The sequence below is a fragment of the Anolis sagrei genome, chromosome 10 (genome assembly GCF_037176765.1).
Source record: "Anolis sagrei isolate rAnoSag1 chromosome 10, rAnoSag1.mat, whole genome shotgun sequence".
In the NCBI taxonomy this organism is placed as follows: domain Eukaryota; kingdom Metazoa; phylum Chordata; class Lepidosauria; order Squamata; family Dactyloidae; genus Anolis; species Anolis sagrei.
Window position 1 is genome coordinate 23,455,291 of NC_090030.1, and position 24,868 is coordinate 23,480,158.

The following is a 24,868-nucleotide window of genomic DNA, read 5'->3' on the forward strand; positions in this document are numbered from 1 at the left end:
ATCATTGGTGGAGTTCAAAATGCTCTTTGATGGTAGGTGAACTATAAATCCCAGCAACTACAACTCCCAAATGACATAATTCTCCCTCCAACCCCACTAGTGTTCAAATTTGGGCATATTGGGTAAGGTAAGGTAAAAGTTTCCCCCTGACATTAAGTCCAGTCATGTCTGGAGTTGGTGCTCAATTTCTAGGCCAAAGAGACAGTGTTGTCCATAGACACCTCCAAGGTCATGTGGCTGACATGACAGCATGGAGTGCTGTTGTTGGGTATTTATGCCAAATTTGGTCCAGTGAATGAAAATATAACCTGCATTTCAGATGTTTACATTATGATTCATAACAGTAACACAATTACAATCAGGAAATAGCAATAATAATAATTTTATGGTTGGGGGGTCACCACAACGTGAGACGCTGTATTAAGGGGTTGCGGCATTAGGAAGGTTGAGAACCACTGGCCTAGAGCATCTTGGATGGAGGGCGATTAATAAGTAATTAAATGATGATGATGAAATGATTCATAATAATAATAATAATAATAATAATTGGGCAGTGTAGATCTAGCCTGAGTGTAATTTCTTCCACTCCAAAGCCATTCCAAACTTGCGACACATCAACCGGAGACTTAAAAAAGTAAACGCCTGTTTATTAAATGTGTCCATAATGCGTCCCTTAAAAAAAAAAAAACCATAAAGGAGAGGATTTTGTACACTTTATTAAAAGATCCAGGAGAAAAAAAGAAAACAAAACAATAACAAGATAGAAGTAACATAGTAAAATGAGTCACGTTATGCACATTTCTAGAAAGCACAAACAAGCACTACGGCAATATAAATGTGGCAAAAAGGAAAAGAAACCCAAAGCATACAGACCCCGTTGATAGCAGCAGAGGAGGGGGGCGCTTCCAGGGTCAGATCCTTCCACGTTTGGAAGTTTTCAGGATAGACACAAATCAAAATGGGGTCCCCACCCGAATGGCTTGAATTTAAGGATGTCTAAAATGCGTACTCTAATGTTTCTCCATCTTGGCCTGCGCGCCAATGCTTTTTTCCCATTCAAAACTCATGGAAAAAGGTACCATTAGGGTTGCATTTTATTTTATTTTACACTGTGTCCAATGCTTTATTACAAAATGAACCTTGCCAACCAAAAGGAAGCAGAAAATCCTCTTTGAAAACCAATTCATGTTTTGATTTTATAGTAATTTGCGATATATGTTGGTTTCAGAAAACTGTGAAATCTGGCTCCATAAAAGTGTCCACGCTGTCTGTTTTAAACCATGGATTTAAGCTGCCGTTTTACTGATTTTAATGAGTTTTGTTCCTAGCTCTGTATGTGTTTTAATGGTTCTATATTTTTATCAGTATATTTATATTTTTATCAGTGTTTTTTATGTTGTACTTAAAATTGAGGCAGGTAAGAAATACAATAATAATAATAAACAATAGATCACATCCTCAGCTGCTGCAAAGAAGATTGCGCAGACAGACTACAAGCAGAGGCATAACACCGTTGCTCAAATGATCCATTGGAACTTGTATCACAAATACCATCTGCCTGTGACAAAGACCTGGTGCAATCACAAGCCTTTAAAGTTACAGAAAATTGAACACTTCAAACTACTCTGGGACTTCCGAATTCAGACTGACGGTTTTGGAGGACAATACTCCCGACCTCACGATCGTGTTAAAAAACAAAGTACGGATCGTCTATGTTGCAATCCCAGGTGACACCAGGATTGAAAAGAAACAGCAAAAAAGCTGACATGATACAAGGATTTAAAGATCAAACTGCAAAGACTCTGGCACAAGCCAGTAAAAGTGTCCCAGTGGTGATGGGCACACTGGATGCAGTGCCTAAAGACCTTGGCCTGCACTTAAACACAATCGACGCTGACAAAATTACCATCGGCCAGCTGCAGAAGGCCACCTTACTGGGATCTGCATGCATTATTTGCCAATACATCACACAGTCCTAGACACTTAGAATCATAGAATCAAAGAGTTGGAAGAGACCTCATGGGCCATCCAGTCCAACCCCCTGCCAAAAAGCAGGAATATTGCATTCAAATCACCCCCGACAGATGGCCATCCAGCCTCTTGGGAAGTGTCCGAGGTGTGATCCAATACAACAGCCAGCAGAGTGATCTTGTTTGCTGTGTACTAATCTCTAATCTTGTTCTGTTTCAAATAATAATAATAATAATAATAATAATAATAATAATAATAATAGTAATAATAATATCAGTCCTAGATGCTTGGGCCACCCTACAGGCATCTGCACGCATTATTCGCCGATACATCACACAGTCCTAGACACTTGTGAAGTGTCCGACGTGTGATCCAGTACAACAGCCAGCATAGTGACCTTGTTTGCTGTGTACTAATCTTGTTGTGTTTCAAATAATAATAACAATAAGACAATTCAGAATATGAGCATATTTTTCTGCTGTGTAAACTCAAAACATGCAATCTGACCAAATTGATAACGCTTTCCATGTTTTGCTTTTATTAAAAAGGATTATCTGATGTTGGCGAAGGGATCGTTTGTATTACAAAGAACACTTTAATTTTAGGATCGGTGGGGGAAATTGGGGATTTTGTGCGCTCAAATTGGACTTGAAAGCACAAAAATTCTCATTTTTCTTTAAAGAAACTAAACCAAAAATCCCCATGTTATATATGTCGATTTATGTGGTAAATCCCATTGAATGATAAACCCCAATGAGGTTGACTCCTAGGAAAAAGTAGCATTGGATCAAAATGTTGACCTCTCACTTCTGACAATGGGATTTGCATTGGCATCCGAATTTTGGCAGAATTATCCTAGTCTTTGGGGCTTTACGGTTTTAAATATGGTGGATTCGGGTGGTGATCCCCTCCCTTTCCCCGCTTTCTGTGAGCGGCCATGTTTCACCCCCCCCCCCCCCTCAGCTGCTAGGACACAAGCGCCATGGCAACAAAATCATTTTGGCTTCCACCACAATCAAATAGCATCTGTGTACAGTAATAAAGATCTGGAACCTTGTAATTATTCCGCATCAGGTAATTTCCCTCCGTTGTGTGTTTTGGAAAAAGACCCACTTGGTTTTTCATCCTTTCAATTGCTGTGTTGTTGTTGGTTTGTTTTTTGCATGTGTGTTGCTGTTGTTTTTGGCTGCCTTCTCTGGAGGCATGTGCCTTTTCCGGATTATCGAAAATATGGCTGCCAAGGCCACCAGCAAAAGATATTTTGTGCCATAGAGTCTGAGCTTCATTCTACGATCGCCACTGATTTCACTGGTTGGGTTGGACGATCTCTCAGTCAGAGCGACAAACTGGAGAACTTCTGCATTAGATCTATTTTTCCTTGACTCCTTTAGGCCTAGCTATTGACCTTCTGTTTCTGCATATATTTCATTTAAATTTATGGTCAAAAGTTGGTCATCCTACTATCACTGTCTTCCTGCAAATATCTCCCAATTTCCATCAATTTTATGGCCTTAGTGGTGGAGAAAATCCATCCCATTCAACTCACAATGTATGCACAACTCTATGAGAATCCACATTTCTCATCTAAAGGGGGGAAATGCTTGTCTTTCCAGGAGGAGCAATGATGGACCTTCTCTTGATAGTTGAAGAACATCTAAAGGTTCAATCACAACCATAAGACATTCACGAGAGCTTACACTTCCAAAGCACTATCTATTTCTTGGGTGTAAAATAACACAAGAGTCCACAAAAGATTGACTTCTATTAAGTGGGTTGGTTTCTAAGGGACTACAGGACTCTTTGACTACTTTGTTTGCTTCAACAGACTCATAGACAGCCCTAGTAGCTACTCTGGGATCTTTCTCCAAGGTCTTCTCCCGCAGAAGACATGCAAGTCATGTTCCCACTTTTTATAAGATACCACAGGACCATACAGACTTCTCTTTTCTGCACATTTGTATGATGGATAAAGCCATACAAAGGGCTTGATGTTCCTTCAAGTTGGGTAATACATCCAGAGGTATATTCCTGGTGGACAATGGTTCTGAGGTGGTCTTCAGAACCTTCCATGATGTTCCCTATCATATGGCCAACTTCAAATTCAATTCAACAGACCTCTTCAATGCCTACCCATGGCTTTGGTGCTTACCTGAGCTCTTTTTGAGTTCAGGCACCACTTATGTCATGTTATATGACAAGGCCAAGGAGACCTCAAGTTCTGGTCCTAGCATGCCATAGAACTGTGTTGGAGGATTTAGGGAGGTATGCTTTCTGCTTACAAGTGCGGTATGGGTTGACTTGCACCAAATACTCTGCTAAGCATGAGTATGGTTTCCACATCTCAAAGCCCAAGATGTCTTCTCCAGTTCTCAGGGAAGGAAGGAGTAACCTCAGGGCAAGAGCACTGCCTTGAAAACGGCACTTGTCTGTGTCTCATAGTCTGCTTTGGAGCAGTTACTAGAGACAATTCATGGTTGAAACCAAAGCTTGGAAAACTTTGATTGGACCACAAGTCCCATATCTCTCAAAAATAATACTTAACAATGGATTTAAAACAGAACTGGGGAAAATAATTCAAAAGGGCAGAACTTGGAAACCCAACATCACGACTTTACATGGTATGCAACTATCTGAACAACACACTCCAGAAGGGGTTGTGATTGACGCTTATAGTATGGAATTTTAATGCATCCACTGTTGGGTGTCCCTCAGATTTAGTTCCCCCCATAGTTCAGGTCATGAAATGATCCTGACCCAGAAATCCTATGAAAATAACCTAAACCAGGAACAGGGTGTTTCTAGAGGAAATCCAAGAGAAGACTAAACTCTCCATACTTTCTGGTGTCACCATTGCTTTCTCCATAGGGTTGAAAATCTGTCTCCACAAAGGAAGAGTTGGTTTAACTCATACCAGTTCAAGATGGGTCCCTTTCTACCTCAATTAATAATTAACATTTGTTAAAATTAGAATGAGAAGTCCCAGTACAACCAGTGAAGGATGCAACCGATCGCTGAAGGAAGATGGAGCTATCCAAGACCATCGGCTATTGAATCCTCACTGAGCACCAATTGCTGGGAACTTGGGAAAAGCACCTATTTTTTTTTACTACAGTTCCCAGTATGCCCAACCATTATGGCCTGTGTTTGGAGGATGCTAGATGTTGTAGTCCAAAAATGTCATTTTTCAAACTTGGACCAAACAGGCCTTTGAGTTAATACAGTGAGACTCTTGAACTTAATATCTCCAAATTTTTGTTCATTGAAAGTGTTTAGAAACCTTTGCTGGTGACCTTGTCTGTTTGTATTTTCAAATTAAGCATCTGTTTCCTATAATTTCTATATAGATTTCTTTTTTCTGAGCTGCAGGTTGAAGGTGGCCCGGTATCAGTCCGCTGTATTGTCAGCTATATGGCAAACTACAAAAGCTTGTACAATAGCAAAGCAACATCATGCGTTCAGATAAGTTTTATAGCAAAAAAATCACTTTCCTTTTTTTTCAAAGCCTTAGTAATCTCTTTTACAAACTTTTTTCCTTGTATTATTACAGACTTTTTTTTATCTTTAATATATTCAAAATAAGTTCCAAGGGATTTCTTTCGTGGACTATGTACATAAGTGCAAAAAGGTGTGTCTCACACATTCGTACACTAACTGAATCAGTTTATCTGCAGCATATTGAAATCTTCAACACTGTTATAGGGTCATTCCACAATATTTGGGAAGGGGGGTCGTATGTACACGTTGTCCTCTTTCTGATAATATAAATAAAAATATAGATTATATATATTTATAGATATAGATAACTATTTCCCAGGCTTTCAATGAGAAAGGAGGGTTTGTTTGCATTTTTTGTTTTGTAAGCCAACTGTTTCGTTCTGAATTTTCGAGTGACAAAGAAGGAAAAACAGAGGGAAACTGGGAAATACAGAGTTCAGAATCCATTTCATTTCCAGGTGAAAAATTCAATTAATATAAATCCAATACATTGGGTTTTCTATGAGAAATTATGCAAAAATATCATTTCCATACAAAATTTGGAGTAAATGTTAGCCATAGCGAAATCCTGTGGATTTTTTTAAACGTTACTCAATAACTGCTTTAATTCCAACTGCCATGGCAATATCCCATGGAATTTTCCCATTAGGCAATTATGGTGCTACCAGTCCATGCATAGAAATGCAACTCATTACTATGTGGGGTTGCCCTTGAAAATGGCCCAGAAATTTCAATTGGTTCAACAGGCAGCAACCAGATTGTTAACTGGTGCTCCTTAATGAGCTCCTCTGGCTGCCATTCATTTTCCGGTCCCAATTCAAGGTGCAGGTTCTTACCTACAAAGGCCTGAACGGTTTGGGACCTGCCTACCTACGTGACCGCATCTCTGTGTACGAACCCACACAATCTCTTCGATCATCTGGAGAGGCCCTGCTCACGCTCCCACCTCTATCGCAAGCGCGATTGGTGGAGACGAGGGAGAGGGCCTTCTCGGTGGTGGCCCCTTGACTCTGGAACTCGCTTCCCAAGGACATCCGGAATGCCCCAACTCTGGCAATTTTTAGGAGGAGTGTCAGGTTTTACAATGTATTGTAATGTAATATAGCTGAGTCACGCACTGCTAATGGGCTTCTATTGGAAATGCTGAGTCATGCATTAACTGTATATAGGGAATCATTTGGGGAATGTGTTCTGGCCTAGTCCAGGTGATTGTGAATGATGTAATCCTGGGTCTGAGTTAAGTTAATGAGTTGGGAACCAATCAGAGATTGCTATGTGTAATTGTATAGAATTGTATATAAGGAAGTCATGTACAGTGTATATTTCTCCTTGTGCTGTGATGTTGTTCGGCGAAGGCGATATGTAATTAAAAGAACCTGTCTGCTAAGACAAGATATAACTGTATGCTGTGTTAAGTTTGTAATATCATCTAGACTGGGGGAAAGACAATGGTAAAACTGACAATGGCCGGGCATGTGCTCAAGTGTCTGTAAAAGGTTCCAGAGTGACTGCAGGTTGTGAGAGCAGTTGACTGAAAATACTGTGAAGGAAGAAGCTACTGGAAAGCGCTGAAGTTGCGCAACTGATCTGCTGCTGAATTGTGAAATTAATCAAGGAGCCTGAAAACGTGGTTGTTCCAGTGTGCCTTTCCAGAATAATGACTTTCTCAGCAATATGCCCTCAAAATGCACTTTATTATTCATTTAGGATTGATTGATTTGCACGCCCTATCCCCTCCGAAAATTTCCATCCCAGTTATATCCTACCTTGCTCATGCCCAGCATTATTTTTTAAATTTTAATTTTACATTTGGCCCAGCTGTAAGTTTTAAATGCTTGTTGTGTTACTGTACTGCTTATATTTTATTTATTTTTGTATATGAGATGTATTTTAACTGTTTTGTATTGTTTGTTTGCTATTGTTTTATTTTTGATGTGTTGTGGGCTCGGCCTCATGTAAGCCTCACCGAGTCCCTTGGGAAGATGGCAGCAGGGTATAAATAAAGTATTATTATTGTATTGTCGAAGGCTTTCATGGCCGGAATCACTGGGTTGTTGTAGGTTTTTTCGGGCTATATGGCCATGTTCTAGAGGCATTTCTCCTGACGTTTCGCCTGCATCTATGGCAAGTGCTGGTTTTGACCTACAAAACCCTATACGGTTCTGGCCCAGCGTATCTGTCCGAACGGATCTCCCTCTACGTCCCGCCTCGGAGTTTAAGATCTTCTGGGGAGGCCCTGCTCTCGGCCCCACCTCTATCACAAGCGAGATTGGTGGAGACAAGGAGCAGGACCTTCCCGGTGGTGGCCCCTCACCTGTGAAATTCTCTCCCCGGGGAAATTAGATCTGCGACATCCCTCCTTTCCTTTAGAAGGAAATTAAAAACATGGATTTGGGACCAGGCGTTTGAGCAATCTGACAGATGAATAAAGGACTATGACGACCGATAAGAATAGATAATGTAGAACGAAATATGGACTCTCGAGTTAGCGAACGCTGAGCTTGAGATTGGTTTATTGACTGTGATATATATTGATTGTTTTAACTGTCTTAATTGTTTTAATTGCTGTTTTACACATTTATTTGTATTATTGTGTAGGCATCGAATTGTGCCTTTTTGTAAGCCACCCTGAGTCCCCCCTCGTGGGTTGAGAAGGGCGGGGTAGAAGTACACGGAATAAATAAATAAAAAATAAGCATCGTCAGAGTAGTGAGGTCTATTGGAACTAGGAAAGTGAATTTATATATCTGTGGAATGACCAGGGTGGGACAAAGGACTCTTGTCTGCTGGAGCTAGGTGTGAATGTTTCAACTGACCACCTTGATGAGCATTGGCAGTGCCTGGAGCAATCTTTTGTTGAGAGGTGATTAGATGTCCTTGTTTGTTTCCTCTCTGTTGTTGTGCTGTTTTATTATTATTATTATTATTGAGTTTCTCCATGAAATTATATAGATTTACATAAACATAGGCTCCGTACAACATTCTGCGCAAACCTTAAATTGCAACAAAATTCTCAGTTCCATTTTGATATTACGAAATTATGGAGTCATGATTCCACTGACAATATCCTATGGAAGATCCTGCAATTTGCAGTTTAGGGGATACTTCTCTAGGAATTTTTCTTGGCCCTCCAGAGAGACACTATGGCCACTTTCAACTGAATCTTTCATTTCTATACGTTTCGCTAGCTTTCCATTGTAAGTTTGGGAACGTATCCTCAAACAGAAGGGCTCATCATGTATTAATTTAATCAAAGAATCAAAGAGTTGGAAGAGACCTCATGGGCCATCCAGTCCAACCCCATTCTGCCAAGAAGCAGGAATATTGCATCCAAATCACCCCTGACAGATGGCCATCCAGCCTCTGTTTAAAAGCTTCCAAAGAAGGAGCCTCCACCACACTCTGGGGCAGAGAGTTCCACTGCTGAACGGCTCTCACAGTCAGGTTCTTCCTCATGTTCAGAAGCGGCTTTGCAAAGTCACCCCAAGCGCAAGGGCAAACGGGGAGAAATGCCATAGTGGTCAGCACACTCCAAAGTGTTTGGCATGACATATCCCAGTATCCCCAGCCCAGCATGGGATTCTGGGGTGTGTTATCCCTCTCCCAAAGGAGCATTTCCATGCCTCATCTCATCCAAAATAATAATAATAATAATAAGAATCATAGAATCAGAGTTGGAAGAGACCTCATGGGCCATCCAGTCCAACCCCATTCTGCCAAGAAGCAGGAATATTGCATTCAAATCACCCCTGACAGATGGCCATCCAGCCTCTGTTTAAAAGCTTCCAAAGAAGGAGCCTCCATCACACTCCGGGGCAGAGAGTTCCACTGCTGAACGGCTCTCACAGTCAGGTTCTTCCTCATGTTCAGATGTTAGATGTAAGAATCTCATCTGGAGAGCTCTAACACTCTCCAAACTACAAACCCCACGATTCGCAACAATGGCAGTTAGAGCGGAATGACAGCACCATGGTTTTGAGTAAATGCAACAATAACAGTCTCTAGTCCAAAAAATATTTGCAAAACGGGTCTTTCCTTGGGATTGACCACAAATAATAATGCACCAAATTCTTGGAATTGGTCGAAATAAAGGCGACGAATTCTGAACTTGAATTTTCGGACGTTTGGTTCAAAAGTCAAGGAAACGGAGAGCGTTTGCAGGGGGAAATATTGTGGAATGACCCGACCCACACAACAATTTCTACAAGCTATAAAACCTGACTCTAAATCCATGTGTTGTAAACTTTTCGACTGAAAAAGTGACATCCAAGACACAAATCCAGCGTTCACATGGGACTTTGGGATTTTAAAAATATTCAGTCATCTCTTTCCCCGACAGTATCGAACTGTACCTTAAAACGAACCCATACTGTTACACGTTTACCTTAAGATTTTTTTTTCTTCTTCTTCTTCTCAAATTTACATGTGAAAATTTCACAAATAATGTATACAAAGGTAGCCATGTTGTAGTTTTTGTTGCCATAGCAACAACAACTTAATATAATTAGTTAACAATGAATCTATCATTGTAGGAGTTACATACAAAGTTAAATCCGTTGGTTTGTTCTTAAACTGTAAACTATACAAACTAGTTATGGACTGTATATATATATATATATTTTTGTAATTTTTTTTATATCTTGACATGCGCTTCAGTGTTGTTGTTTTTTAGAAGATAACTAAATGAGTTGAATACATGTATCTTAAAAATCTTAAACATTCTCTAACTCTCCTTCAAAAATTAAAGTCATTAGTTACTAAAGAGATATATATATATAATATATATATAAAATCAATAATGCAAAAAATCTTTTTAAAACTAACAATAAAAGAAATGGAGAAGAACCTAACATGAGTTAACCTGTTGTCGCCTAGTTACAATGTGTGTGTCTTCTGTGTGTATGTGTGTGTGTTTTATTTTCGAATTCTATTTACAATTATTTTAGGCTATCAACGAATAGCTTTTTTTCTCTTTTTAAAAAAAGTTATTACAGTCTTTAACATACAATATATTCTAAGGCCTTTGTCAGGCACGTGGTAAAAGTCCAATTGTCTGCAACATACGTCCTTCAGAAGGAGGAAAAATCCCATTTTTCGCCATAGATTCAATTTCACTTTTTCACAAACTCCCCTCCCATCTCTTTTCGGTATGTGGAATCCATTAGGGATAAAACAAGGGATGGAGCACTCCAGTTTTTAAATCCACTTTGGGTCAAATGAATACCGTTTGACCCGACTTTCACTGCTATCGGTTGTGCCTACGGCATACTGGAAGTTGTAGTTTGGGGAGGCACCACAACTCTTTACAAAACTACATCTCCCTGGATTCTACAGCACTGAGCCAATGAGAGTGGCATCAAACTGTATTGATTCAACAGTTGTAGATACAGCCTTTGGCTGCCATCTTGTTGATGGGTCCTCAATTAAAGAAGATCTATTGCAGTGGTTCTCAACCTGGGGTCCCCAGATGTTTTTGGTCTTCAACTCCCAGAAATCCTAACAGCTGGTAAACTGGCAAAGATTTCTGGGAGTTGTAGGCCAAAAACATCTGGGAACCCCAGGTTGAGAACCACTGATCTATTGAATCGACTGCCCAACTGGCGTCCCTTTGATTCAACAGGTCAACTTGAGCAAAGCCTACCAAATTTAAGGGAGTTGTATTTACCTTCCAAAAAAGGGTTGGACAGAATCTATTTGGAATTGGCAAACTATGCAAGCTCACATCTTGTGCATTGCAGCAGACAGCACACTGATGCATTATCACGTACTCCAAAATAAGTAACATGTTGGGATTGAGCAATTACCAATGGAACTCAGTCGGTTCAAAGTTACCTCCATCTCCTCAATGGTGAAGAGACACCTTCTAAATCAGTGGTTCTCAACCTGTGGATCCCCAGATGTTTTGGCCTTCAACTTCCAGAAATCCCAACTGGTAAACTGGCTGGGATTTCTGGGAGTTGTAGGCCAAAACACCTGGGGACCCACAGGTTGAGAACGACTGTTCTAAATGGTGAGGAGACAGCTCTATGGTGAAGAGACATCAACAGTGAGGAAACAACTTCTCAATGGTGAGGATACATCTCTACAGTGAGGTGACGTCTCAGTAGTGAAGAGACAACACCTCAGTGGTGAGGAGACAGCTTCTCAGCAGTGAGGAAACATCTCAGTGGTGCTGGATACATCTTCTCAGTGGTGAGAAGATGTACAGTGAAGTGACACCTCAATAGTGAAGCGACAACATCTCAACGGTGAGGAGACAGCTTCTCAACAGTAAGGAGACATCTCTATGGCAAGGAGACATTTTCTCAGTGGTGAGGATACATCTCCGTAATTGTAAGGAGACATCTTCTCAGCAGTGAGGAAACATCTCAGTGGTGCTGGATACATCTTCTCAGTGGTGAGAAGATGTATAGTGAAGTGACACCTCAATAGTGAAGCGACAACACCTCAACGGTGAGGAGACAGCTTCTCAACAGTAAGGAGACATCTCTATGGCAAGGAGACATTTTCTCAGTGGTGAGGATACATCTCCGTAATTGTAAGGAGACATCTTCTCAGCAGTGAGGAAACATCTCAGTGGTGCTGGATACATCTTCTCAGTGGTGAGAAGATGTACAGTGAAGTGACATCTCAAAAGTGAAGAGACAACACCTCAATGGTGAGGAGACAGCTTCTCAACAGTAAGGAGACATCTCTATGGCAAGGAGACATCTTCTCAGTGGTGAGGATACATCTCCTTAATGGTAAGGAGACATCTTCTCAGCAGTGAGGAAACATCTCAGTGGTGCTGGATACATCTTCTCAGTGTGAGAAGATGTACAGTGAAGTGACACCTCAATAGTGAAGCGGCAACACTTCAATGGTGAGGAGACAGCTTCTCAACAGTAAAGAGACATCTCTATGGCAAGGAGACATCTACTCAGTGGTGAGGATACATCTCCTTAATGGTAAGGAGACATCTTCTCAGCAGTGAGGAAACATCTCAGTGGTGCTGGATACATCTTCTCAGTGGTGAGGAGACATCTCCTCCATCTACATTTCCATTCTCTGTTCCAATCCCTAGTCTGGGTGCATTTAATTTTTTTCAGGCAGGATTTAAGTTTATGTGGTGGGGTCATTCTCTTAAAGTCACATTGGCTAGGAGAAATTCTGCCACTTTGCCAAGGGTTTGGATCAGCTAGCCCATCATGGCATTTCCACAAGCCAACGCTCAAAAGTGCAGCATGCAAGACATGGCAGATCAAGGAGTGTTTGGAAGCGTTTGCAAGTGGATTGTGGTGGGCTGGCCATTTGGGAAAGGGCCGAGGACACAACTCTATTTACGGAGACATATTCTATATCAAGCATTTAGTTAAATATACTTAATTAAACAACCTCTCCTGGCTCAAGGCCTACTAAACCTTGATGGAAAGAGGTCTATTCTTCCAGTGAATTGAGACCAAATGAATGGAGTTTCCATCAAAATTCAGAGGGATCCGAGAAACCAGGAGAAGTTGATCAATTAAGGTCCTCTGTATCCACGATTTTCGTATATAAGGATACAACCATCCGCGATTTGAATATATTCTTTAAAATGCCAAAAGGTAAACCTTGGTTTTGTCACTTCATATAAGGACACCATTGTATATATAATGGAATTTGAGCATCCTTGGATTTTGGTATCCACAGAGGGTCCCAGAGTGGATACCGAGGCCTTAATGGATATTTAACTTAGTAGCCAATACAGAATATTGCCCAATATTTGTAAAATGGAAACAGGACATTTCTCTTGTGTAAAAAAAACAAATCCATAACCTATTTCATAATAAACAAAGACATTAAATGGCTGATTATGATGAATTCAATCCATAAAAAGACAGTACTTAAAAGTAATCATTGTAAAGACTCCATTGTATTTCAAATCCCTCTTTCATTGAGTATGTATGTTAACAGTTTAGTAACAGTATTACTATTATATTTTTACATTTTCATGTCTTTTTCATGGTACAACAATCCCCCCCCTCAAAAACGATCGATCCACTTTTTCGTTTATTTTCCCTCTGCAATGACCCGTTTTACTCAAGTTTTCAGCATTTCTTGCATATTGTTTGCATAAGGCTGAGAGGAATCCGGCACACATCCACCAATATATATATCTATATATATATATATTAAAAATGCATGTGCGCACAAGAAAGAAAAAACTTTGGATAAATTTTAAAAAGAATATATATATATACGCATATATATGTGTGTGTGTTTGTCAAACCCAGGAAGCTTTATAAGAAAAGTTGCTGAAATCACGACCGATTCAAACAAACTTTACATATATCTCGGGAGTCCAACTTAACAAAAGCTGAATCTGAGTTTTGTGACAATTCGTTTAGAGTCGCCGAACGACTTTGTAAATAGAGCACACCTATTAAGGGTTTATATTTTTAGAGTCTGTCGACTGAGTTTTCATTCTTTCTTGAATAAAGAAGTCATTGCACAAGAAGCCTTTAAATAGTGCTATCCTCACAATAACATTGTGTTTTCAGGCTACCCAACCCAGCCCTTTCGTGTTGAATTGGTGACATTTCCCGTGCTTCGAGCTTCACTTTCCTCCTCTTATAAAAGGCTAAATTTGCCAACTCGCTATTCTTTTTTTTATTAAAAAATTAATTGTGGCACCTAAAAAGATTCTATCTTGGATACTATCACTAGATCTTGGGAAAAGTTGTGTTGGTTTGAGTGTGGCCTGAAAGTGCAGAAATCCAGTCATCCGGAAGCCATTGGTTAGGGATGGAAAGAAGATCCAAAATAAACTGATCAATGAAAAGGGAGAGACGTTTCCAAATTTCTGCAATTTGGGACATGTTTGTGCAAGAAATTGGGGTTTTTTTTTTGCATATTAACAGAAAAATTCAAATTTTCTATAAAAATGATTTTTTGTGCAAAAACACGATTTTTTTTTTAGTACTGAAAACATGATTTTTTTCGGCACAGAAAACACAACTTGTCTGCACAGGACAACACATTTTCTTTGTAGAATATATAATGTCTCCGTGCAAGAAGCAAATTTCTGTACAGAAAACATGTTTCTGTGCAAAACCTGCTGTTTTAATGCAGAATACACAATTTTTCCGTGCCAGGAGCACAATTTTCTGTATAGGAAACATGATATTTTTGTGCAGAAACACTAATGTTTGTGTGGGCATAAAACACGACTTTTCCATACAGGAAAGATGGACTATTCTGTGAAGGTAAACATAGTGTTTCTGTGCAGGAAACAAAACATTTTCTGTCCAGGAACCACATTTGTGTGCGCAAAAAAGACCCTTTTCTGTACAGAAAATTCAGTCGCCTGCACAAACAACCCACATTAGTTTTTTCATGCAGAAAAGTCCCACGTTGGGAATTATCTTTGCAAATGTTGCCATTTGCAAAGTTAGAGGAAGTGCTAAAATTACTCCTTGGAAAAAGAAAAAAGGGCATCGTTCTATCCCTTCCACTGTTATTTTGGAGGTGGATTTCTCTCTTTCATGTTGTCTTTTTTTCAGTGCTTTGAAAGTGTGACATGGATGCAGTGGAAACACTTGCGGCTGTATACATTCCATAGACATCTATCTACCAAAGATGTTTGCATTGTGTGGAGAGGTGCAATTGTTTCGGGTCTCATTCCAAGAAGACAGGAAAGGGGCTAGTCAGAAGGGGCAAGATGACACCGACATCCATTCGAAAGGGATGCACAACCGCCTTTCAGACTCTAAAGCTAACAGAAGTGCGCATGTGTGCTATATATATCCAGCACACACACAGCCCTAAACACACACACAATGTACTTTCCGACTACTGGAGATCAGGTATGTTCTCTGTAGAGGCACTGCCACAAGTTGTGCAAAACCCACCTATTTTCTTAAAAAATACACCAAGATTATCACTCAAATCCACATTCCATCCCATTCACAAAGTTACAAAGAAAGTTTATGCTTGCTTGATCAATTGATCCAAAATGGGGATCTATATTTGATCCTTTCTTTTCCTTTTTTTGGCATTTAGCATCCGAATGAATGAAGGTCGAGCCAGTGCCTCCTGGAAATGAAAGTCAAGGGACGCTCTTCAAGGAGGCAAACCAAGGAATCGTTCTGCAAAACCCTATTAGGACATGGACTAACGGTTCCCAAAGGCTGGACCTCTAAGCATTTTGGACTTTGACTCCCAGAAGCCCCATCCATTTTGGCCAACATCAAAAATTCTGAGAGCTGAAGTCCAAAACACTGAAGGAACAAAAGTTGAGAACCTCCAGCCTAGACCTTTCATAACCCAGCAAAGTAGAACCAATATAGCTCAATAGAGGCATTGATGTCCTCAATGCAGTTTTGGGGGCCAGGACCTCAGGATCCCATCGGATGAAACAAAGACATCTGTTTTTGTGTCTCATTTTACATGGGAATGACTGCTCCTAGAACTATCCAGGAGTGGAAATTCACTATAAAAGAAAATTGATCCAGGAAAGTCTAGAGATGGGGAAGCAGATGAGCTTGAGGCCCTTCATTTCTTACTTTTGCACCAAGACATGGATGAGCACCAAAACTGCATGGCAAAGTTATGATGAAGAGACAAATAACAGCAAAAGCCCAAAGTGTGGCACCATCTTTAGAAAAAGATGCCCCAAATTGCACCCCTGTCCTATTTTTAAAATTTTAACTTTTTGTTTACGTCACTCAACATGAGTAAAGGATTGCTGTCCAAAGACAACGATCCTTAGTTAGGGACATCCAAGGCTGTTTGGTGCTACTTTCCTGGGTTCTGCATGAAAAGTGCAATAAAAGCATGGCTCCACACGTTGTTTAAAGTGGGGTCAAACTGCATTAACGACACAGTGCAGATCTCCTATCCTGGGTTTGCCATCCTCGGCCTGGAAGGAATGCAACCGCACTTTCTTTGTAACGATGCCAATGGAGTCTGCAGACGAGCACTGGGTTTATCCCCATTATAATGTTGCCATTGTTTCTTTTGCAACTCGAAATCCCTGCGAAACCTTGTGCGCCACTTGCAGCAGAAAATGGCACTTGATGGAAACGCCTTTTGTCCCTTTCGCCTTCCGTTCCCGACGCTTAGCTTTCTTCCGCTTCCCGACCTTTTCCCGCCACCGAGGGCAATGCCTTTTAGAGACTCCGTTTTCCCGGAGATGGCGTCTTAAGCTTCCCGGTGGAGGCTTCCTTTCCTTATTTCCTTTCCGGAAGCAAAGCCACTGTCAAAATCCAGCAAACGAACATTCTCCATGTCTTTCTTGAAAATCATAACAAAACAAAACAAAAAAAGCTGCGTCCGTCTTTCCCGTTTTCCTCTTAGAACATTCTTAGCTTTGTACAAAAAAAGAAGAGAGAGAAGAGAGAAACCCATAACGGCGACAGCAAATACGAAAACGTTATGATAACGAAAAGGAAAAAAAAATAGGGTGTTTCGTATACATTGATAATGATGCCCAGTTCTTGTCTCTCTTTTTTGTGTGTCTTTCTTTTCTCCTCTGACAAATCAATCTCAACTAGGATGTAAACAGAACAGTTAAGATAACACTTTGAAATAATAATAATAAAAAAACAAATCCAGACGAACATTTATCCATCGACAAGAAAACGATTTTAAGTCCGGAGCACTTTCCGTCTTGATGGTAGTCACGAGAAGAAGAGTTGGTTTTTTTAAGTGTATTAAAGTTAAGGTGTTATAAAAGTCTTATTATAGTTCCCTACTACTATACAGTCTCCTAGAGAGAGCTCTGGTTTGTTTGTTTTGTTGTTAATTGTTTTTATATATATATATTTATATAGTGCTTTTTTTTTCTTTAGAAAAATGTTTTGACATTCCCATGGATCAGTTTTTGGTTAACATGTCGACTGCGAGAGGCTTACTCTAGACCATGGAGGAGGAGGAGGAGGATGGAAAGACGGGCGAATACATACAAGGAGACCAGCCTCTCGCTCAAAAGGAAAGGTCCGGGGAGCTCCAGGAATTCGGGGTTTCAATAGGGTTTGCTGGAAGAAAAAAGGGGAGAGAAAGATGTTAGAGCAGTGTTTCTCAACCTGGGGGTCGGGACCCCTGGGGGGGGGTCGTGAGGGAGTGTCAGAGGGGTCACCAAGGACCATCAGAAAACACAGTATTTTTTCATAGAATCATAGAATCAAAGAGTTGGAAGAGACCTCATGGGACATCCAGTACAACCCCCTTCCAAGAAGCAGGAATATTGCATTCAAATCACCCCTGACAAATGGCCATCCAGCCTCTGCTTAAAAGCTTCCAAAGAAGGAGCCTCCACCACACTCCGGGGCAGAGAGTTCCACTGCTGAATGGCTCTCACAGTCAGGAAGTTCTTCCTAATGTTCAGATGGAATCTCCTCTCTTGTAGTTTGAAGCCATTGTTCCGCGTCCTAGTCTCCAAGGAAGCAGAAAACAAACTTGCTCCCTCCTCCCTGTGGCTTCCTCTCACATATTTATACATGGCTATCATATCTCCTCTCAGCCTTCTCTTCTTCAGGCTAAACATGCCCAGTTCCCTAAGCCGCTCCTCATAGGGCTTGTTCTCCAGACCCTTGATCATTTTAGTCGCCCTCCTCTGGACACATTCCAGCTTGTCAATATCTCTCTTGAATTGTGGTGCCCAGAATTGGACACAATATTCCAGATGTGGTCTAACCAAAGCAGAATAGAGGGGTAGCATTACTTCCTTAGATCTAGACACTAGGCTCCTATTGATGCAGGCCAAAATCCCGTTGGCTTTTTTTGCCGCCACATCACATTGTTGGCTCATGTTTAACTTGTTGTCCACGAGGACTCCAAGATCTTTTGTTCGTCATGGGGGTTCTGTGTGGGGATTTTGGCCCAATTTTATCATTCGTGGGGTTCGGAATACTTTTTGATTGGAGGTGAACTATAAATCCCAGGAACTACAACTCCCAAATGTCAAGTCTCTTTTCCCCAAACTCCACTAGTTGAGCATTATTGAGCCTTCATGCCCATTTTGATCCAGATCCATCATTGTTTTGAGTCCACAGTGTTTTTTGGATGTAGGTGAACTACAACTCCAAAACTCAAGGTCAATGGCCACCAAGTCCTTCCAGTATTTCCTCTTGGTCATGGGAGCTCTGTGTGCCAAGTTTGGTTCAGCTCTATCATTTGAGGAGTTCAGAATGCTCTTTGATTGTAGGTGAACTATAAATCCCAGCAACTACAACCCACAAATGACAAAATAACCCACCCACCTATCCCCACCTATCCCCAATATTCAAATTTGGGCGTATCGGGTATTTGTCCTGGGAATTTGATCCTGGGAATGAAAATACATTCCACATATCGGATATTAACATTACGATTCATAACAGTAGCAAAATTACAGTTATGGCATAGCAACAAAAATAATGTTATAGTTGGGGGTCACCACAACATGAGGAACTGTATTATGGGGTCGAGGCATTAAAAAGGTTGAGAACCACTGTGTTAGAGCATGTCAAAATCAGTTGGCGAGTGTGTTAACTGAAAATGCAAAGCATGAAACTGATTGATGTGAAACTGAGCAGGCAAGCTGAGCCTGGGAATTTTGGAAACAGTTACATTTTTAGGCTGTTACCTGTGTAGGAGCTTACAGAGCTGCTGGAAGAAGGTTTTCCACATGGACGCCTAAAGACCATTTGAATTGTTTGAGTAAATGAAACTGTTCACATGACTGTATATATATATTGCTCTGTATATATGTTGCCCCCTTCGGGGATTGAGAAGTGACAGGATAGAAATACGGGAAATAAATAAATAAAATGTTTCTGTTCTTTACCGATCATCTGCGTGGCATCTCTTTTCACTGGCAAGACAGTGTGTGGACTGGTAAAAGCATGTGATTTTCATTCCGCCACAAAAGGTACATCATTCCATTCTCAAAGTGGATGTGTCTCTGGGCATTGCTTAACAAATTGGAAGATGAGCGAAGACTTTCCAAACTGTTGCATCGCAACACATTTAGTGCAGAGCGTTCCACACGTTCTATGTCGGGGACATACTTTGGAGACAGAATTCGTTTTGTGGCACAGTCATTGGGTTTTATTGGCAAACTGAGGCTTAAACCAAACCCTTATAAGAGTCCCAATACAGGCTTTCAAAGAAGAAGGTTTTTAAGATCAAGTCAGGGGATGCTGTGGTTTTTCGTTTTGAATATGTTATTTATGGAGTCTAACAATACCAAGGATATTTAATTCTGTTTTGGGTTGTGTGTTTTCTGGGCTATTTATTTATTTATTCATTGTGTCAGGAGCAAGCCAAACGGTTGTATTGCATTTTTTAACAAGCAAACAAACAAAACACAAAATTTGCAAGCTTCATAGTTCATTAAATGTATCTGGCCACTTGGAGTGCCTCTGGAGTTACTATAAGAAGGTCCTCCATTGTGCATGTGGCAGGTCTCAGGTTGCATTGCAGCATTGCAGCAGGTGGTCTGTAGTTTGCTCTTCTCCACACTCGCATGTTGTGTATTCCACTTTGTTGCCCCATTTCTTAAGGTTGGCTCTGCATCTCGTGGTACCAGAGCGCAGTCTGTTCAGCGCTGTAGCGAGGGAACGAGACTATTTCCTCTTTAAAAACCTCTTTGTTGCTTTATACTGACTCAGTTTCTTCTTTTATATTGGCTGGGGCTTTCTGTGTGCTGTTAAACCTTTGCACTTTATATCCCAGGCAATGAAACACTCTTGTGTATAACGAAGTAACACAGTTTCATTATAACTTCTGGCTCCAACGCTTGTGGTTACATTTGTGTTTTGTTGCAATCTTGAGGCTTACAGTCAGTATCATTTACTTGGTTAACTTTTCTGAATAACCTATCAATGTTTCACATTCACAAACACGTTACTTGCTTTACACACTCTTGGCTGAATTATATTTTGAACTAAGGCAACACTAGCCTTCTTTATGTTCCTTAAAACTCGAGCTCTATTTAACTAACTGCTTCTCTATATCAGAAGTCTTTAACACGTCTTCATAACTGCTTATTTCTATCAGGCACTCAAAAACCAACTCTCCTCTTTACACACGGATTCCTAACTGTCATTTTCAAACTCCCTCACTCTAACTGCCTCTTTCAGAACCTTGGCTCCGCCCCTTTGGAATGTTCAGCTTTGCTCTCCCCAACTGTCATTTTGGCCTAGCAGCCTTTTCAAATCCTGGGCTTACACTAATCTGCATATGACCAATTGGCTTCACATATGCAAATGAATCCTATCTCTGCTGTTGCTATCCTGTCTGTGCCTATAGAGCTATATACCAAAACTTTAACATAGAGTAGCAATTTCACTGCAAGCGCCTTCCAAGTCGCCCAGTTTTCTGTGTGCCCAAGGGGGGAGTCTCTCATTTGGTATCAGCCAATGATTGAGGTTCTGGGTTTGGGTCTGCCACTTTTGGACTCTCGCTTGCTGAGGTGTTCCAGAGAGTGCCTCTGTAGATCTTAGAAAACTATTTCTTGATTTAAATTGTTGACGTGCTGGTTGATACCCAAACAAGGGATGAGCTGAAGATGTCACTGCCTTGGTCCTTTCACTATTGGCTGCTACTTCCCTGCGGATGTCAGGTGGTGCAATACCGGCTAAACAGTGTAATTTCTCCAGTGGTGTAGGGCGCAGACACCCCGTAATAATGCAGCATGTTTCATTAAGAGCCACATCTACTGTTTTAGTGTGGTGAGATGTGTTCCACACAGGGCATGCATACTCAGCAGCAGAGTAGCAAAGCAAGGGCAGATGTTTTCACTGTGTCTGGTTGTGATCCCCAGGTTGTTCCAGTCAGCACAACCTGGCTATATGGCCATGTTTCAGAAGCATTCTCTCCTGACGTTTCACCTACATCTATGCCAGGCATCCTCAAGAGTTTGTAACCTCGGTCTGTGGGGGAGGCCTTGCACTCGGTCCCACCCCTGTCGCAAGCACGGTTGGGAATGAGAGGGGCCTTCTTCATGGCCGCTCCCCGCCTCTGGAACTCCCTAAAGAACTAAAAAGGGCCCCCTCTCTGCTCTCCTTTAAAAAGCTTTTAAAGACCTACCTATGCAATCTAGCTTACGGAGAGGAGGAGGATTAGTATACCTTACACACATCCTTGCCTTGATACAGGGTATCTACCTCTACCGTCTCCTTTTTGCTTTGGCTCAGCACTAAGATGGTCATATTGTGGGAATCCAATGCACAGTTCTCAAGAGTTCATTAAGCACTGTAAAAAGGAACTTACTGTTTTGTCACTGAAGTCTACATTTGTGAGACAAACATGCTGCTGTTTAGATCATCGACTGATAACTGAGATATCTGCAGAGGAAGAAGAAGGAGAGGAAGGAGAAGCAGAGATTTCCCATTAAGAAGATACAAGGACAAAAAATAAATAATTCAGAAATGTATTGTTTCTACTCTACCCGGGTGAAAGCCTAGGGTCCGTCCACATGAGACCGTGATAGGGTTATGACTCCAGTTATTTATTATTATATACCAGTGGTTCTCAACCTGGGGGTCGGGACCCTGATGGGGGTCGTGAGGGGGGTGTCAGAGGGGTCGCCAAAGACCATCAGAAAGCACCGCATTTTCTGTTGGTCATGGGGATTCTGTGTGGGAAGCTTGGCCCAATTCTATCGTTGGTGAGGTTCAGAATAGTCTTTAATTATAGGTGAACTATAAATCCCAGCAACTACAACTCCCAAATGTCAAGGTCTATTTTCCCCAAACTTTACTAGTGTTCACATTTGGGCATATTGAGTATTTGTGCCAAGTTTGGTCCAGATACATCATTGTTTGGGACCCCAGTGCTCTCAGAATGTAGATGAGCTACAACTCCAAAAACTCAAGGTCAGTGCCCACCAAACCCTTCCAGTATTTTCTCTTGGTCATGGGAGTTATGTGTGCCAAGTTTGGTTCAATTCCATTGTCAGTAGAGCTCAGAATGCTCTTTTGGTTGAAGGTGAACTATAAATCCCAGCAACTACAACTCCCAAATGACAAAATCAGTCTCCCCACAACTCCACCAAATTTGGGTCCATTTGTGCCAAATTTGTGCCAAATTTGGTCCAATGAATGAAAATACATCCTGCATATTGGATATTTACATGCTCATTGATTGTAAAAGAACTATAAATCCCAGCAACTACAACTCCCAAATGACAAAATCAAGCCTCCCCCCCCCCCCAAATTTGGGCATATCGGGTATTTGTGCCAAATTTGGTCCAGTGAATGAAAATACATCCTGCATATCAGATATCCATATGATGATACATAATAGTTGCAAAATTACAGTTATGAAGTAGCAATGGAAATAATGTTATGGTTGGGGGTCAACACAGCATGACGAACTGTATTAAGGGGTCACGGCATTAGGAAGGTTGAGAACCACTGTTATATACTATAATAATAAAATGTAATGAGATAAAAACAATCCTATAAAATAATATTGATATAATGATGTAATTTTGTAACCCCAAATTGCCCTCCAAAAATGTGTGACCCTGTCATTGACCCCGGTTGACCCCTCTCCCCGGCACAACCGGACATTCATGACAATAAAGCGATTTAAAGGGCCAAACCTGATTGGCGGTAGCAGTTGCAGCGAAAGGGACGCTGGTGACGGGTGTCGTTGCTGCAGACACAGTGGTGGGCGTAGCGCCGTGCATCATGGGGACTTTTATGTTCGGAAGGCAGCCACGGAAGCGGCAAAACGGGAGGGCGTTTTTGCGTGGCGGGGGAGGCGCGTGTGCCGGGAGCCGCGGGAACAAGCCACATGGTTTTGCGTGCGCGGGTGCATGTGCGACGTCACGGGAAGGGAACACCAGGGATGGCGGCATGCAACCCACGTCAAGGAGGAGGCCCGGGGAAAAGGGGGACGAAAACAAAGAAAGGAAAGAGAAAAAAAGGGGAGGGAAAAGCCAATTACAATTATGTTTCAGGAGAACAAAAACTGAAATAGTCTCAAATGTCAACATTTATAAGCGGAGCAACGAAAGGGTTGGACTTTGGGCGGAAGGCGGAGGGGGATGAGCTTCCAAATCGGACACCGTTGCGTCTGAGGATGACAACGGACCCTGCCTTGCTTTGGAAGATCATCCCCGTTTCTCCAATTTATGATCTCGAGTGAGCGTTCGGACAAGACATTGCCTCCCAGGCGCATGCGATGGTTGCATTGACCAAGGCATGCTGTAGCTCCAGTTGCAAGACTTCCATTCGTCATTACATCATGCGAACCAAAGAATGTCCTACAAGGGCGGATCCCGTCTTTGTCTTAGGACCTTCCCTTTGTTTTGCCAAGGACTTTCCCATTGACTAATATTGTCTCCCATGACAACTTGCTTTGGAAGATCATCCCCGTTTCTCCAATTTATGATCTCGAGTGAGCGTTCAGACAAGACATTGCCTCCCAAGCGCATGCGATGGTTGCACTAACCAAGGCATGCTGTGGCTCCAGTTGCAAGACTTCCATTCGTCATTACATCATGCGAACCAAAGAATGTCCTACAAGGGTGGATCCCATCTTTGTCTTAGGACTTGCCCTTTGTTTTGCCAAGGACTTTCCCATTGACTAATATTGTCTCCCATGACAACTTTTGGATGACGGGAGAGGCAAACCTTAAGTCAGTGTTTCTCAACCTGGGGGTCGGGACCCCTGGAGGGGTCACACGGGGGTATCAGAGGGGTCACCAAAGACCATCAGAAAAAAGTATTTTTTGTTGGTCATGGGGTTTCTGTGTGGGAAGTTTGGCCCAATTCTATCGTTGGTAGGGTTCAGAATGCTCTTTGAATGTAGGTGAACTATAAATCTCAGCAACTACAGCTCTGAAATGTCAAGGTCTATTTTCCCTAAATTCCACCAGGGTGAACATTTGGGCATATTGAGTATTTGTGCTAGGTTTGGTACAGAGCTATCATTGTTGAAGTCCATAGTGATCTCTAGATGTAGGTGAACTATAACTCCCAAACTCAAGGTCAATGCTCACCAAACCCTTCCAGTATTTTATGGTGGTCATGGGAGTTCTGCGTGCCAAGTTTGGTTCAATTCCATTGTTGGTGGAGTTCAGAATGCTCTTTGATTGTAGATGAACTATAAATCCTTGCAACTACAACTCTCAAATGACAAAATCAATCCACACCCAACCCTACCAGTATTCAAATTTGGGTGCATTGGGTATTTGTGCCAAATTTCATCCAGTGAATGAAATTACATCCTGCATATCAGATATTTACATTATGATTCATAAGAGTAGTAACATTACAATTATGAAGTAGCAATGAAAATAATTTCATGGTTGGGGGTCACCGCAACATGAAGCACTGTATTAAGGGGTCGCGGCATTAGGAAGGTTGAGAACCAATGCCTTAAGTGGAAGAATATTCTCTCTTAAGAATACAGATGTTGACAGCCTTTATTTCCTTCTGAATTCATA

General features: G+C 41.4%; 1 protein-coding gene and 1 long non-coding RNA gene across 7 annotated transcripts in view; both read right to left on the reverse strand.

Moving 5' to 3' along the window:
* Positions 1–24,868, reverse strand: part of LOC137097634 (uncharacterized) — a 457,703-nt gene that overhangs the window by 41,407 nt on the left and 391,428 nt on the right. The window lies entirely within an intron of this gene.
* Positions 699–24,868, reverse strand: part of MBNL3 (muscleblind like splicing regulator 3) — a 156,095-nt gene continuing 131,925 nt past the window's right edge. For 5 of the 6 annotated variants that reach the window (XM_060756082.2, XM_060756087.2, XM_060756088.2 and 2 more), the window contains 3 exons: positions 23,018–23,112; positions 21,682–21,755; positions 699–17,462 (listed from right to left, as the gene is read on the reverse strand). In XM_060756082.2, the coding sequence (XP_060612065.1) occupies positions 21,699–21,755; positions 23,018–23,112 (152 nt within the window). In that variant the 3' untranslated portion in view covers positions 699–17,462; positions 21,682–21,698. The remainder of the gene's footprint in view (positions 17,463–21,681; positions 21,756–23,017; positions 23,113–24,868) is intronic. The other variant, XR_010910317.1, reaches the window with a different exon arrangement.